The sequence below is a fragment of the Doryrhamphus excisus genome, linkage group LG19, assembly GCF_037039965.1.
Source record: "Doryrhamphus excisus strain RoL-2023G ecotype Guam linkage group LG19, RoL_Dexc_Guam_v1.1, whole genome shotgun sequence".
NCBI lineage: Eukaryota > Metazoa > Chordata > Actinopteri > Syngnathiformes > Syngnathidae > Doryrhamphus > Doryrhamphus excisus.
Window position 1 is genome coordinate 5,962,729 of NC_136375.1, and position 17,828 is coordinate 5,980,556.

A 17,828-nucleotide genomic window follows, 5' to 3' on the forward strand; every position below is an offset into this window, starting at 1 on the left:
TTTTACAGTAGAATCGCCTTGGGAAAGATTTTTTTTGCTGATAAATGCAATGGCCTCCGGTAGCTCGCTTTACAAACATTCAATATGCCTTTTCTAGTAATAAAGTAAGTAATAAAATAATAAAGTAATATTTTATTACTTTTATTATATAAAGTAATAAAAAGTAATAAAATCCAACATTTTTTTTCTTCTCTGAAGACAGGGGTGTCTAAAGTGCCGCCTGGGGGCCATCGGCGGCTCGCAGAGGATTTTTTATTGGCCCGTGACGCATTCTAAAAATGTCTTTTAACAAGACAACTAAGATAACAGTCAAATGAGATAAAAAAACAGATAAGATAAAAGTCAAAATATGAAGAGAAAATAGCGGTCATCCAATTTATGGATGGAATAATAATAACAAGGAAAAACATCATTTTAGTAGATTGAAGACAAAAGTTGGAATTGCATGACGATAAACTCATAATATTATGAGGGGGAAAATCTGTTGAAATATAAAAAAAGTGAGTTTTTTTAAAGATGTAATACTATGACAAACTAAACAAAATAGTTGTCATAATATTATGGGAATAATATAATATAAATTAATAATATAATATTAATATATAATATAATAACAATAATACAATAAGATAATTCACAAGAAAATAGTAGAAACGAGTGGAAAATAAATGTCTAAAAAAAGTTTTTTAAAGATGTAATACTATGACAAACAAAACAAAATAGTTGTCCTAATATTATGGGAATAATATAATATAAATTAATAATATAATATAAATTAATAATATAATATAAATTAATAATATAATATAAATTAATAATATAATATTAATAAATAATATATATAATATAATAATAATATTACAATAGGATAATTCACAAGAAAAAAGTAGAAATTAGTGGAAAATAAATAATGTGTAAAAAAAATTGACGTTGAAATGACTAAAATGTTGAAAGCTGAGATGTGATATATCCATAGCTTGTTAGCGTATCCACACGGGTTGCTATCGGCTTCCAAGTGGCCCCGGCTGGCTGGGTGACACCCCTGCTGGAAGACAGCAAGGGAATCTAACTCAGCCTGCCTCCACACATGTTTACTTGGGGTTACATAGAACTCTGGTGCGTCTTTCCGCTCTGCTCTTTCTCGACATGGCGCTCTTTAATACAGTCGTACATTTTAGAAGTTATTTAGAAATATAGCAGAATATAAAAATAATTAGAGATGCATAATAATTTTTTTGATCACACCAAAAATCGACAACATACTGCTTCTCAGTCCCGATAACTTTGTTACATCTGCTTTTAAAAATGTTGATTTAAGTCTTCATGAAATATCTACCACATTCCTACCATCAGGAGAACCAGAAGACAGAGAGGAGGGAGCCACCTGGCGTGGCCCAGCAAGGTGCACTGTATTCGGGCACACGCTCCCAGCAGCCGGTGCGCTCAATGTTTTATTTTCCCGTCATTGAGGAGCATTTGGTACAATCCATTCATTCATTCATTTTCTACCGCTTTTTCCTCACGAGGGTCGTGGGGGTGCTGGAGCCTATCCCAGCTGTCTTGGGGCGAGAGGCGGGGTACACCCTGAACTGGTCGCCAGCCAATCACAGGGCACATATAGACAAACAACCATTCACACTCACTTGGTACAATTCATTCATTCATTTTCTACCGCTTATTCTCACGAGGGTGGCCGGGGTTGTCTTTGGGCGAGGCACCCTGGAGTGGTGGCCAGCCAACCACAGGGCACATACAGACAAACATGTGCCCGTCCGAGAGACCCATGAGGGTGCTCTCTTGAAGGTAAACATAGGGGACAAAATACTTGCCGTGTGAGAGTTCAATTAATAAATAATAAATTCAATTACAAAAATGTTGCTATGTGTTGTTCGGAGCGGGTTTCGAATATTTGCATTACGTGACGACCAAAGATGCCCGATCAAGTCCTTTGTTTGGCTTGTATGTTCTTTACTGCTAGCGTGCACGGACCAGAGTTCCCCACCACAAGTGTCAATGCAGCCTAACAGGATTGTGCATCATCGTAATTCAAATTCAAATTGAGCCTTTTCCTCACAAGGGTCGCGGGGTGCTGGAGCCTATCCCAGCTGTCTTCGGGCAAGAGGCGGGGTACACCCTGGACTGGTCGCCAGCCAATCACAGGGCACATATAGACAAACAACCATTCACACTCACATTCATACCTATGGACAATTTGGAGTCACCAATTAACCTAGCATGTTTTTGGAATGTGGGAGGAAACCGGAGTACCCGGAGAAAACCCACGCATGCACGGGGAGAACATGCAAACTCCACACAGAGATGGCCGAGGGTGGAATTGAACCCTGGTCTCCAAGCTGTGAGGTCTGCGCGCTAACCACTTAAACACCATGCTGCCCTAATTCGAATTCAAATAAAAAAAAAAACACTTAGTGGAGTGATGGACGGAAGGGCGATAGCACGTTAGCACCTTCGCTTGAAATAACAGTCTCATCCAGCCGTTGGTCGTGTTCGGTTCGAGTTCGTAAACCTGAAGCGAGTCACAAGAGCACGGACAGTACGCGGGCGACGCACTCGAGCAAATGAGGAAAAGGAAGTACAAAGACTCAGCCACCGCCCCCGTCTGTACGCTCTAACAGTCACATGTCTAGAAAAAACACAGCCCTCTGGAAATATTCGCTAATAATTTCTTCATCAAGGCAACAACTGTGCAGAAAACCCTCTCACAGATTAGCAAAACTCCTTATTTGGTATAAAACAGGTACGGAAGGGTTTTAAAGAAACGCCAAAGGATGCATTCAGTTAGCTGAAGGGGATGTGCCACTCGGGACAGAAAGGTAGAAAGATTAGCCAGATGATGGGAAGGTACCATACGTGATGTGATGCATGCACACAAACACATGCTAGTTGCCCTGGAAGAATGGCGCCTTTGTTTTGGTTTGTGTGTTTCCTGCGTGGCCCCGGCATTGCATGTCCTTAAGTAAGTTGAAGCCACCCACGGCCGACAGCGACAAGAGGCAGCATTCGAGTTTCTCCAGTGTACATCGTGTCTTTACAGCGGCTGCCGTCCTCAGGCAACAGATGTACCGGCAAAACCCGTGTACCAATTATTGGCGTACAATTAATGTGAAAAACATGTACTTTTTTTTTTTTTTTTGCTTGACATTTAACACGACAAACCGGCATGCATGACCCCAACAGCGGGGTCGGCAGCAGACATTATGATAACAGTCGAAGCCGTTTGTGGTCGTTGATCATAAATCATAAACACGCTAGTAGCACTTCAATCAGGGGTGTCCAAAGCGCGGATCGGGGGCCGTTTGCAAAACACGGCTGTTTTTTTTGTTTGGCCCACATTTAAATTAACAAAATCAGCAGTAATTTTACAAGAATAAATTCAAAATATTAAGAAAAAAAATCATAGTCATAGTAAATAGTCATAATTTTGAGAAGAAAATGTACAGGAATGTTGAAATTGTTGGAAAAAATTCAACAAAAACATAACAGTCAAAATAAAAAGTAAACAGTCGTACTCTAATGAGAAAAAAATTGCAATTTTTCAAAAAATAAGCTCATAGTAATAGAAGGAAAATCATGCTACGTTACTAGCATGGAGTTGAAATTTGAAATAAAAAATGTGTCTTTATGAGAAACAAACAAAATAAAGTTTAAATAAAAAAAAGCTGTAATTTTACATGAATAAAGGCAAAATATTCGGAAAAAAAAGGTTGTATTAACTCATAAAAGAGGAAAAATAATGTAATTTTAGTTGAAATATAAAAAAAAAGAAAAGAATAAAGAGAATTGCAATTTTTTTTAAAGTTTGGGAAAATGATGTAAATAAAGTCAAAATATCAAAGACAACTTTTTAAGAAGAAGAAGAAGTGCAATGGAGTTGATATGAATAATGGTCTTTTTCACTTGGAGTGAATGACAAAGCTGAGATGAAGTCTTTTTTGGAAATATATAACCTCTATTATGTACATGTGGCCCTCGCAGGAAAGCGTTTGGACACCCCCCGGGTCGTTGGGACACGGAGAAAGGAGTCGGGTGAAATACGCTCTGCATCTTCCTCCTCTTATTCGTGTAAACATGTGATGTAACGTTGCTCAGCATGTTCCAAATAAATAAACCATTGAAGTGCAAACCCAGACTGGAAAATGGCACAGGAGTTGTCCATCGGTTTTGTGTTTCTACCGACGTAGGTCAAAGGTCAGTCCCGGACTCAGCACTGGCGTCCGACAATCATCACATAATTTCCCCCAAATAGATACAACACTTTCAGTCCTCTTTTCCCTGCCCGTGAACGAATGACACCTCGTGGAGCTATTATTTAGGACGAGGTATCCTTGGCTGCAGGCTCCTCCCACCGCCAGCTGTGGCGTGCTGCAGAGAGGACGTCTGCATAACCTCCAAATGTGACAGGAACGACGGCGGCAGAATGACGCCTGCTTTTTCATCTCCAAATGTCGGCAAAACATCTCCAAATGTCACCTAAACGTGGCACGTCGTGCCGGCTCCCGCGTCGCAGTAGCCTGACCCGAACCCTTGCTCCACCGAACCGATGAAGGCCTTCTTGGGCTTCCTGACCCCGAAGCCGCCGGCGCTGCGCTGGAAGCAGTACGAGCAGAGGCGCTTGAGGCCCTTCCTGAAGGCCGAGTTGGAGAGGCTGTAGATGAGACAGTTGCAGAAGCTGTTGCTGATGGCGAGCCAGGTCGTGAGGAAGGACGCCGCCGGGTGGTGGTAGATCCCGCCGCTCTCCAGCAGGAAGTAGAGGATGTACGGCAGCCAGAGGATGTAGAAGACGCTGGTGATCCGGAACAGTACCATGGCGTATCGTTTATCCGGGTACGTGGAGGAGGGCTGCTGGTACTGCGAGCTCCTCTGGTCCACTTCCCCTTTGTCCTTGACTAGAGATCCAGAGGTCATGGCGGGGTCTTGGTGCTGCTGGGGCCGGTAGCGGGCGTGGCGTTCGCTGATCTCCCGCGTGTGCTGACGGCAGATCTTGAATATGTTAGCGTAGGTGAAGCAGACTGTGAAGGTGGCGGGTGCGTAGAGAAGCACCACGATGAAGGTGGTGAAGGCCGGGCGGGTCCGCCACTCCATGGCGCACCACTCCACCACATCGCCGTGGTAACCTGGCTTGCCCCACCCGAGGAAGGAAGGCAGAAACACCAGCGCAGAGTACAGCCATATCAACACGATGCAGCAGCGCACCCGGCACGGCGTCACTAGGGCGGCGTAGGTCAGAGGGCATGTGATGGCGATGTAACGGTCCACGCTCACGCACGCCAACGACACCATCGAGACGGATTTCAAGACCGATACCATGTAGCCGAACACCTGGCAGGTGAGCTTGGGGTCCAGTCCCTGGAGGTGATGCAGCAAGGACAAGGTGGGGAAGAGGCAGCTGACGCCCACCAGCAGGTCGGCGTACGCCATGGTCTGGATGAAGGCGCTGGTGGTGTGCTGGCTGAGCAGCGGGGCGCAGTGGAAGACGAATATCACCACCAGGTTGCCCGAAATGATCAAAACGCTAAGGAGAAGTATGATGGAGACCTCCAGCAAGCAGGTGGTGAAGACGCTGGAATAGCTGATCTCAAGCAAGCAGAATGGGGCGGAGAAGTTTGACAGGTCAGAAGGGGTCCGGTCCAGTGGATCCAGTGAGGAATTCATCATCTTGGGCGGGTCTTCAAGGGTATGGGGAGCCCCAAGGACGATTCGGCAGGGCGCTAGCTTCCTGGCGTTGGAAAGAGCTGTAGGGTTTCAATCCAAAGCGGACTGAATTCCATAGCGACACCTCATTCCAAAAGCGGAGCAGACGGAGGAAGGTGAAGATGTCCTCTGGCTTTTTTAGCAGAAGAACTCAGTGTCTCCTGGTTTCCGTTTGTCCAGGCAAGAAATCTCAGGCTGCTTTATGCTCGAGACGCGAGGCTGAGATGGCTTCAACATCTCCTTGCAGACGGGACAGAAGAACGGCTCCCGTTTACATGTTTGTAGTCCCGGACTCCCGAAAACACGCCGCGATGTGACATGCGGAGCACGGAAGCAGGCACCACAGACGATACCTCCTGTCTCGTCGTCTTTACCTCGTTACCATCACACTTCCACGTCTGACTTGCCACTTCTTCGCAGGGAGTTCTTCCCGCCGGGTCCTTGGCGACGGGATCACAGCTGGCAGGATGAAAAGCGGCACGTGAGGCGGCAGATGTTGAAAACGCCTGACAGGAATAAACGCAGCTCAGCTGTTATTCCCATTCTGGAGAGCAGCAGCAGCAGCAGCAGCCACGACGTCTGGAGTGGAAATGAGGCGGGCAGGCATACCGATGCTGGGAGAACCCCCCCGCCCCCTTGCTTCCTACTCCTCCTCCTCCTCCTCTTGGTGATTTATCCTCTTTTAGTGACCGTCTCTCTCTCTCTCTCGTTCTCTCTCTCTCCAAAGAAAACCCTCCCTTTTCCGTTTTCAAAAGTCATCATGAAGAGACGTGGGACTGTCTCCATCCCACACCTTCATACTTCACACCCCCGCCCCCCCCCATTTCAATTGTGCTCTCATGCTCACCAGTTAGCATATGATGGCTACTACATAACGCTGTGACAAAGCAGCATTACTCAGCTTGATCACAGCATGGTCGTCAACAATGGTGGCGGTCAACTGCACGACTCGCAGGGGAAAACATTCCTGATATTAAGCTGCATGGCAAGTGTTTTGAGCTGCCCCCCCCCTCCAGCCCCCTTCCTTCCACCTTTATATTTACAAAAACTAAAACAAACTAAAACAACATAAGGAAAAAGTCATGGAACAGAAAGTAAATATTGATTCACCAGGTGGTCAAATTGATCTTTCATAGTGGACACATAGTGGCATTTATGGGCATACCCTACATCACAGGTCTCAAACACACTAGTTTGAGGCCCCCGCCTTGATATGAAAGTTTAATGTTAGTGCGGCCCGTGCAAGTTTGATATGGATGCTGTATGGTATCATGTACCCAGAAAAAATTATTACGTTTGATTAATGTTCATGTTAAAGGTTAAATAACTGTTAATAGTTATCCTCCCTATCCGTGTGGAAGTGGTACGTTTTTGGCTATTTAAGTTTAAAGGAAACAACTTGAAGGCTACCGTTTAGGTCGCTAGCTCTCTAGTTTGCGAGTTAGCATGTGTCTCAAGACCCTGCAGTTGCGCAATATGTTGTAAATAAAAAGAGTATAAATGTGACTATAGTCGTGTTTTGTCATGTCTACAGGGCTCTAATAATGCTTTGGTAATTTTAATCTGAAAAAAATAATTTGTCTACCCACCAACTATATGTGGTTTCTTAAGTTTTTATTATTTGCAGTTTTATTATTATTATTATTATATTTATTTATTACTGATTGATTGATTTTCTTTATTCTTGATTTGTTTATTTATTTTTCATCTTATTTTGTGCAGAAAAATAAAAATTAAGATATCTGAGAACATGTTTTATCAGAGCTTTTCTTGTAGAAAATCGAAACCAAAGCAAAGTTTATTCATTTTTCAGTTTTTAATAAATGCGTTTTTTTTTGGGGGGGGAAAACCTGATGCGGCCCAGTCTCGCCCAGACCCTAGCTCCAGTGGCCCCCAAGTAAATTGAGTTTGAGACCCTTGCCCTACATAGAAGACCCAACACACATAAAAAGAGGTCGCGAGTACAACGCTAATGACGATAGTCATAGCAGTAGCAAGAGGCGTTATGATTGAAGAATAAATGAATAAATATTGATTGACATTTTTGAATAAATGTGCACCATATTTGAGGGTGTGCTGTGCATAATTATGTATTTTATTATAGATATTAACCACTATGTAGCTCATGGAGGATGAGATAATACCACAAAAACAATCATCTTCAATTTCCTAATTCATTCAATACCAAAGACGTGTTTATATACTTTTTTATAAAACAGAACGCCCGATCCCAACGACGTATCCGCACAAGGTGATGACGCAACCGCAGTTATGTCATAAAAATGGCCACAGGGTGGCAAAAGTGCATTTGAAAAGGGCTCGGCATGGATCCTTTGCATGTATTAATGGACTCCACAGCCAGGAGGAAGCGGAAGGGTGTCGAGGAGTGTAGCGTGCAGAAGGTTACGTACGCACTCTGGGGAAATTTTAATACATGCCCACACACACAGTTTAGTTCCAAGGATGAAAATTGTAAATAATTAATTATGTTATATTTGCCAATAAATTATTATTTTGATGTAAAACAACACTTTTTCTGTTGTTTAGATATTTGACCTGACACTTTTTCACACCACAGCCTCTGCTTTTCCACACTGGTAAAAAAAAAAAAACCCAGAAAGCCAAAGTCCCAACAGCAAAGTAATTAGACCTCCCAGCCTCAGTTAATTAGCAACCCATTCAATAACCTGGCGGGGAGCCCCTCATTAGCAACTTAGCTTCTCTGCGAGGTGGCAGAGCACACAGGTGAGAGTTCAGCCAGTTCTGAGAGGTGGAAAACAAGCACTGAACGTTCACTCCTCCGGAACACCCGACACCACTTGGCGGGGAACAAACCGAGCCTGCCAAAGATGCTACATGAAAATAACATAGTGTGCTGTCATGTTGGTACGGTAAAGCTAGCAGTGGACCATCCATTATATTGTTGGATAGTCTTTTAGTCTAATTCAGTCCGTAAGAGGTACTGTTAAATCCAACTCAATTAGACGGGCTGATGGCGTCACGTAGGGCGCTGTGACGGGTACCAACAGAGAAGCGTTGTGATCTTCATGTTGCCCAGAAGCGAAGGTGACAACAGAAATTAACACAAAGCCTAACTTTTTTGGCATTTTCCATATGTTTTCCATGACTGGAATATTGGTCAATCGTTTTCCAGATTCCCAGGATGCATGGGAACCGTCCCATGAGTCCAGTTCTAGATCCTTGACAAGGAACGTGGTTCCGCTTCGTTGCTGGTAAATGACCCCAGCAGCTAAGTATGTCGGGCCCAGATCTCCGACTAGACCTGGATTCAAGGGTCCAGTTTGGTGGGCATGGTGAGGTAAGTCACTCTTGCTGTAGTACGCTGCTAATGGTGATGTCATACAACTCATGTAAACAGCAACTACTATCCCTTTAAATGAACATCTGTGATATGTTTTCAGAGTTAGAGGATAGAAATTTCTGGCGGACTAGTGGTTAGCGCGCAGACCTCACAGCTAGGAGACCAGGGTTCAATTCCACCCTCGGCCATCTCTGTGTGGAGTTTGCATGTTCTCCCCGTGCATGTATGAGTTTTCTCCGAGTACTCCGGTTTCTTCCCACATTCCAAAAACATGCTAGGTTAATTAGCCACTCCAAATTGTCCATAGGTATGAATGTGAGTGTGAATGGTTGTTTGTCTATATGTGCCCTGTGATTGGCTGGCGACCAGTCCAGGGTGTACCCCGCCTCTCGCCCGAAGACAACTACTAGACAACGACCCTCGTGAGGAAAAAGCGGTAGAAAATGAATTAATTTTTAACGGCTTTTAAAAACCTTGATCGGGACATCTCTACTAAACTCTACTACTCTAGTAGTACTACTACTACTACTCTACTAAAAGCACTTGGAAAATGTCGAGACTAGATTTTAGTCACACTTTGATTAAACTATTGTGGGACCTTTGATGCCATCAATCCATTCATTTCTTATGCCGCTTATCCTCACTAAGGTGGTTGTACGCTGGAGCCTATCCCAGCTGTCTTTGGGCGAGAGGCGGGGTACACTCTGAGCACACATATAGACAAACAACCATTTACACCCACAGTCATACCTATGGACAATTTAGAGTGGCTAGTAAAGCTAATATGTTTTTGGAATGGGGGAGGGAAGCGCAGTCCACAGAGAAAACCAATGCACGCAGGGATTCGAACCCAGGTCTCCTGACTGTGTGGCCAACATGCTAAACACTCGCCCACCATGCAGCCGGCTCTTTGATGCTTGGTAGAAAACTAGTGGAATATGCCCCCCCCCCGTCTGAGTTTCAATGCAATAAATGGGAAAGACCTACACAGATTCCTTTTGGTCCAGCAGATTTTGCAGATGCTGCAGGTCTAGCCTAGCACACGTCCTGTTTTTGAAAGCTACCATGAGCCAGCAAAAACAATAATGCCCCTCTGAGCAGACAGTTCTCTGTGATAAGCTCGATGGAGCCGCTCAGGCACTCCATTTCAGGCCTAATTTTAAATTGGGTCTCCTTAACAAGTTATCAGCCATGTTGCTCGGAGTCTTAACGGATGTGTGCTGTTATGATTACATCTAATTACACGGGATCCCGCGCTAAAATTAGCAGCCACACGGGACATTAATATTGCACATGCCGCACCATCCCATATCCTCACTCCAATGACTTTCTGGAGGCTGCAGAGTTTGTCTCGTGCAGAGCAATTTGCTGTCGCGTGATGGAGACCCAAACATGCTACACACACACACACACCACCTTTCTCTCTCACACTCCCCCCTACCCGCCCGGCAAATCCAGACACACTCCTTTGCGTTCACGCACCCCCTCTGCCCACCACACGAGGAGCTAAAAATAAATGACAGTCAGGAGAAAAGGGAGGGGAACGGGAGAAAAGGAATGGAGCGCCAGAAAGACGGGAATGGGAGAAGATGTGCAGTCGGACTGATAAGCGGCGGGAGCGTGACATGGCGTGACACCTGGATGCTGAGCCGAGGCTTCTTCTTTATGCGTCTAATACTTTATGTGTGTGCTAGGTGCAGCATGGAGGGGGTTGCGGGGTGGGGGTCACTGCTAGCTCCCCATTATGCTTTGGTCAGGCACCGCTGAGCAACAAAAAATGCTCTTACCCACACATTCTACCTCTGCCATTTAAAGGGCACAGTGCCCTATTCAGGCAGTGTGCAGGGCATGACACAAAATAACATCACCATACCACTCACTTTCAGCCAGAGGTACCGTGCTTGGGCGTGTGAGTGCCCCCTAAGTCCTAAGCCCCCTCCCCTGGCAATGCTGGAAGAAGAGTGCCAGGGAATGCACCATTACATGAACACGCATCTTCACTTTCAGCTTTCTCAGCAAGGCGCTTGTCATCTTGGAGGTGTGTCTGGGCTCCACCGGCAGCACTCATGCAGCCCCAGATCGTGAGGCTGCTCTACACGCGAGTCACTTTCAGTGGATAGTAAATCTATACTGCCGAAGCTGTACACTGACTACTCTGAAGCAGTGGATCAATTACGGGTGAGATTGGGCCCTATTTTTGTAGACCGGGCGCAGGCGAGGCGCAGGGAAGGTACGCCGCGCCAATGGGGTTTGGCAATTTCGGTGAGCAGCGCCTCCATCCATCCCTCCCACCGGCGTAAGCGGCAAAGAGGGAAGAGAGGGCTTCACGCAGCCGAGTGTAATGAAGGCCTCTCATTGCCTTCAAATGTGCGGGGCCAATTGGACTGCACATCAGAGGCCACAATGCGTGTCATGCACCACGTGGACCACCGAGTGGGACACATGTCATGTGTTTCTGACAGTCACACAGCAGCGTCCTGTTGAGAACCTTTGATGGCATATTCTTGGTATGTCCTCCTCGTTTTAGACGTTTATTTAGGGGGGCATTGCCGCCAGAAGAGAAAAAGGCACATTTGGTTGGGCAAATATCATGCTAACACCAACAGCTCAGATTTTACTTGGCTGTTCTTTAATGGGCTGTCAATAATAGCGTGAACAGAGGGAACTAATTCCTTTCATGGATTCTGTTCCGTGTTTAGTACGATTGAGGCTTGAGGCATACACAGCATGTCAAGCCACGCCTCTCCGTTATGACGGCATATGAAGGTACAGTGCCCCCCCACCACCACCACCACCACAGAGTCACGCTGGACGCCCTTTTATAGCTTTATTCTGACAGCAGTGCAATTCCAACCCCAAATATGCAAATGTGCATCACCATCACCTTTGAATAAAACAAGATGCTTTCAGGAACACTCCGAGCATCACAACAATGTATTTATTATGTGTGTATGTGTGGTGTAAATAAAGAAAAATAAAGAACAAGATTAAGTGTATGTTCTTATCCCTCACTTTCTAAGTCTTAATACGGAAGTACAATTTGCTGCGTTTAAGTGCGCTGGGAAACACTGCAAATAAAGTGGGCCATGGCGACAACAGCCTCATGAGTTTTGCTTTTGGTGTCAATTAGTCAGCGTTCAAAGATAATCGGGTACTTCCAGTAGCATGCGTCCTATCAGGGCTAGCATCCGTGTCTAACTATTCCCACCTCCAGTATCAACAGCCCTCGTCATAGATGCAGATGGACACCATGTTCCTGCACGCCGAGGCCACCAAGTCCGCAGGTCAAAGAGGTGGCTTGCTCGGACGCAATGTGCGTACATACACACACAGACACACACACAGACAACACAACTAATTGAAAGCTGGCATGTGGATGGTATGCATACAAAATATTTAAAAAAAAACAGTAGATTGAATATTTAATTGGTTAATTACTACATGAGAAGACGCGTTCATTATTAATAGTAATGGAGAATGGAGAAAAAAAAGAACTTTCATTACGTAATATGTTGTTAGGGACTCCCACAGTACTTTCTTTGATTAATTAAAGAAAACAAACAAGACAAAATGTTACTTTTCGTATAGAGTCGAACCTACAGGACGAACCGCTATCCATTTATTCCTCACGCTTTCCTCACAAATAAACAATCAAGGAAATGGAATTGAAACAAACTACACCATGACCATTATCACAATCTTTGGACTGGTAGCACTGGTTATCGTATATGCTTCATCGTTTTAGCCTTTCATGCTATTATGTCTTAATTACTACTTCATAAACACCAAAATTTGGTTTTGGCTCCCATTTGTCATGAGATGAACGTGAATATGTATCTCAAACTTTTTCCATGTACACAAAAGGCCTCTCTATTCAATATTCTTCAGTGTCAGCGTACATTCATAATTGATCATTCACCCACCCCCCCGGGGTGGCACGCCAAGATTATGATAATGATTAGACAGCAAGATCATTCATTGACTCAGGCTGGCCACAATAAAAGGACACTGCAAAACGTGCAGCTAGGTTTGTTGTCCACCTGCCCATAACTTAACCCCACCCCCATCACGGTACCACTGACACCGTGACGAGATCACCTTGCCCGATCTGGACACAATTCAGGCGTCACAATTCCACTTACACCGAGGCAAGTGGAATATTTTAATTGTGTGCTTCCACTTCCTGTTCTGGACAGTACTTCCTGCTGTGGCTAAGGTCTCATCAATGTAATATTACTGACATCCAGTGACCAGTAGACTACTACTGGTTTATTTAATTTCATTTCGTCATTTTTATGCGTTAAGATGCGAGGCAAAAAATGTTTAACATTTCTATTAAGCCTTCATAACATTCATAGTCAACCATAAAGCACCAGTGATGTATTAATAAATATACATTTGGAAAAAACAATGAGTGAAAGCCGTAAAATTCAAAGCCTCCACCGCCAAATAAAGATAAACCATAGTGACCTTTTATTGGAGCCAAGCTAAGGCACACGTGTGATAACAGTCTCATGTAAGGTGGATGAAATATGAATTACGAATGTGCTGAGGACACAATTGTGAACAACATTTCAGGACTTTTGTGTACATTTTGGAAAAGGTTTTCCATCTAAATAAAATAAAATAAAATAAATAAAATAATTTTTTTTACAATAAATAATAAAATAATACAATAAAACCGTTATAAATAAAAACAATAAAAAACATTTTCCATCTTTACTTAATAAAAAAAATACAATAAATAAAAACCAGAAGTAAAATAGAAAAAAAAGACAAAAATATATTTTATTGAGTTTTTTATCTTTTTTTTTTTTTATTTATTTTATTATTTGAGTTGAGCTGATGAAAATGGGAGCAAAACCAAAGTGTCTCACCCCCCCCTCCACCCATTTAACCAGTCTGGTTACCTTCAGAAAGTGCACGTGATCTAAACCCGAAATACTTTAAAAGCGTTTTCCAACTTCCTGTCTCATTAATAACAACAAAAACCCAGCAGCATTATGTTACTGTGATGCCGTCTTCAGGGAGGGCTGACATTCCATTCATAGCATCCATGCTAACAGACGTGTTCTTGTTGTTCTTGGACGGGAACTACAGATAGATGTGAAAAGAAGGCCAGGAGTGGTCCAAGGGGCAGACGGGCAGGGGTGGGGGCAAAACCAACAACATCTTCTGACCACCTGGGAACCATCCTTGTGGCCTTGGGATGTTACCTTTACTTACGTAAGCAAGGGTAGCAGTGGAGAAAAATGACACGGGGATGCACTGTGTACTCAGCACTCGACAGAGCTGAGTCACCTCTGGCACTTTTACTTTTACACAGCAGAAGTACTGCACATACACATACAGTACATCATCTGGATATATCATTATATCATAAAAGACCAGCCGGGCGGCACGGCGGTCGAGTGGTTAGTGCGCAGACCTCACAGCTAGGAGACCAGGGTTCAATTCCACCCTCGGCCATCTCTGTGTGGAGTTTGCATGTTCTCCCCGTGCATGCGTGGGTTTTCTCCGGGTACTCCAGTTTCCTCCCACATTCCAAAAACATGCTAGGCTAATTGGCAACTTAGGTATGAATGTGAGTGTGAATGGTTGTTTGTCTATATGTGCCCTGTGATTGGCTGGCGACCAGTCCAGGGTGTACCCCGCCTCACTAGATGGAGCCGTTAGTGTGGTTGGTTTACGCTTACCTTTGTGATGAGCGTGCGATACTCCTCCACCTGGTGGTCGTTGTTGTGGCAGCCGGCCAGGAGCTGCCACACCTCCCCTCGGAGTGCCTCAGGAATGCCGCTCCGCACCAGGGCCGGAAGCTGCCTGGGCCGCACGGATAGGTTCAAATGCCTGGGAAAGACAGGGAAGAGCAGAGGTTGGGTGCTCTGGCAATAACAAACAATGGCTCTCCGTTTCATGAGTGGAGATTGACTCAACAGCGCTTCTGCTGGTTGCAGCCGGGAAATCAACTACATTGTTTTGGTTTGTTTTTTTAATGTGTTGCTTAAATCTTGGCTCTTCTATCAAAAATGTTTACTTGTGTCCAAATGTTTTCCAGCCAGGGCTGACTTTGCATGGAGCGTCATTGGGAATCGGAACAAACATTCCGATTTAATGTTTTATATGAAAATAACCGTGAACTATTTACAATTTTTCACATTTGCAACTGATTAAAATTAAAATTAGATTTTCCCTGCAATGTGTAACGCTACTAATGTCGGCGCTACAAGATGCCTTTTCACTTCCTGGTTGCTGCGGAGCGTGTATTTCGATGGGAGCGATGCAGGCCGAGCTCTTATAAATGCACTTTTTTGCTTTTTCGGCTTAAAGCTTCACCAAACATGATCCCTTCTATTGTGGAGTGGAATCATAAATCATATTATTAACAGCTTTCACTTCCTGTTTATTGATTGAAAACAAAGAGGAGTTATAGCTACTAAAAAGACCAAAGAAGTCATACCACTTAGTTAGCAAATCTCCCCAGGTCTCCAGGATCTTCTCTGCACACTCTTTGGAGACGTCGCCGGAACCGCTCAGCAATGGCTCGTCATTATCTAGACAGCAAGAACACGCACTTTGGAATGATTTCACACCGTGGACTCGCCTCGATCGCCACAGCTATCATTAAGGCATTAGACGGTGCCATGTGTGGACCAGGGTTGTTTTTCTATTGGCCACATTCTAAAGATAATATTTGACAAGGAAAAGAAAAATCAAAAACAGCAAAAATTGACAAATTCAGCAGTAATTTGACAAGAATAAGCCCAAATAGATCAGGTTCTAATTCCTAATTTAACATCGTATTTTACGAGCATAATGATGAACTGTTAAAAGAAAAAGATGTTTAAGTTGTATTAATATGAGACAGGCCGGGGAAAAAGTTATATTATAAAAATAAAGCCAAAATATAATGAAAATAAAATCACAATTACAAAGAAGAAAATGTACAGAATGAGGGAAGAAATGCAAAAATAAGTTAAAATATAAAAAAAATGTGCATTCTAACAATTTTTTTAAAATAATTTTATATCTAAATCTAAATCTAAATATAAATCCATCCATCCATCCAAATATAAATGGGAAGCACCGCAAATCGCGCCCCCGGCACAAGCCCCAGCATCAAGGGGTCCCAGCGGGACCCCTTGAGAAGGGCAGGCAAACCAGACAAAATCCCACGAAAAAAAAGTTATATTATAAAAATAAAACCAAAATATAATGAAAATAAAATCACAATTACAAAGGAGAAAATGTAAAGAATGAAAATTTAATTCAGAGGGAAGAAATGCAAAAATAAGTTAAAATATAAAAAAATGTGCATTCTAACAGTTTTTTAAAATAATTTTATAATATAAATATAAATATAAATATAAATATAAATATAAATATAAATATAAATATAAATATAAATATAAATATAAATATAAATATAAATATAAATATAAATATGGATGGATAAATAGAAATGGGAAGCACAGCAAACCGCGCCCCAGGCACAAGCCCCAGCATCAAGCGGTCCCAGCGGGACCCCTTGGGAAGGGCAGGGAAATCAGACAAAAACATCCCACGGCCCAGGCCACCCCGAGCGGGCCACTGTGTCCCAGCAGCCAGCAGGGGCACAGCCACAACCGGTCCCATACTGCCCTTCGAAAATTCACGGGACAGGCAAAAGTCCCCCCAAGCCCCCCTGCCACACCCGTGCATGAAGTGGAATGGTATTGTGGAGATTATGCAATTAAAAATAAATGAACAAAAGAGGGCCAAGTTGCGCCAACATGGCAGTCTTGAAGGTAATGATGCTGAGCAGCCTCCATATGGACCACATGTGAGCTAGTGACATGAGATGGGGGCTGGTGGGGGGATGGGGGGGACGGCCTTGAGCCTCTGGTACTCAGGTATCTATAGGTTTCTATGGGAGGTTTCTTCGTCCGAGAGCATCTGAGAGAAAAAGCCAGACGCCAAATTACCTTCCTCTTCGTCGTCCTCAGGCGGAGAGGGAACCACAGAACCTGACCCCCCAGGAAGGATGCCAGGACTGGCTGTGGTCTTGCGTTTCTCTCTCTCTGTCTCGCTTTCCAAGCTCAGCACCTCGTAAAGCGTGTCCGAGGAAGGACTCTTGCGCTCTTTGCGTTCCATCTGGAGGAAAGAATCAGCATCCAAATAAGACGACTTTCACTTTTCCCACCGTGAGTGCTCGTACTTGTCGTAGTTTCAGGTAGAAGGTCTCGGTGTGGCTTCGCTTGCTGAAGGGCCAGAAGAGGCGGTCGTTGGGGGAGCACACCCTGACCCGGGTCTCCAGGAGGAAACGCACCGGCTCCTCCACCTCGGTGATGACGAGGTCCACCGCCGTGGTCATATACATGAATTTATCTGGGAAACGTCAATAAATGTGATTGGAGGAGGAAAACTATGCAAGATGTTATGTAAGGAGTTCAAAGCATTCATCAGCCAAGCAAAAGAACTACTAGAATAGGTGCTTTGTTATTATAGTAGCGGTGTGGCCGTGGCATGGCGGCAACTTCTCCGTCTTCGCCATTGACCATCAAAGCGTCCTAATTTGACTGCAGATGGTCACATGTGGATTAAACCTTATACAGGAAGTAAGAATCCATGCATGTGGACCACTCCGAATTGACTGGCCAGCGCCCCAAAAAAATTATCCCATGGCGGCCCCACTGGTGGAAATGGTAATGGTAATGGTAATGGTTTAATTTCATTTGAACATGCATCAGATTACAATTGAGTGCATCCCATAATCAGTTCCCAGTTCCACATGTCCAAAAGGAGTAGGAAGAAGCAA

At 44.1% G+C, this 17,828-nt stretch overlaps 2 protein-coding genes across 3 annotated transcripts in view; both read right to left on the reverse strand.

Annotated features, from left to right (window-relative positions):
• The window catches only part of rabgap1 (RAB GTPase activating protein 1), a 78,322-nt gene that overhangs the window by 36,273 nt on the left and 24,221 nt on the right, over nt 1-17,828 (reverse strand). For both annotated transcript variants that reach the window (XM_058056309.2, XM_058056308.2), the window contains 4 exons: nt 17,229-17,398; nt 16,996-17,164; nt 15,492-15,585; nt 14,731-14,881 (listed from right to left, as the gene is read on the reverse strand). In XM_058056309.2, coding sequence (XP_057912292.2) covers nt 14,731-14,881; nt 15,492-15,585; nt 16,996-17,164; nt 17,229-17,398 — 584 coding nt within the window. The remainder of the gene's footprint in view (nt 1-14,730; nt 14,882-15,491; nt 15,586-16,995; nt 17,165-17,228; nt 17,399-17,828) is intronic.
• Nucleotides 3,733-6,335, reverse strand: LOC131106849 (putative G-protein coupled receptor 21). The gene has a single exon (XM_078799131.1). It carries the CDS (start codon nt 5,674-5,676, stop codon nt 4,492-4,494), a length of 1,185 nt encoding a protein of 394 aa, XP_078655257.1. The 5' UTR covers nt 5,677-6,335; the 3' UTR covers nt 3,733-4,491.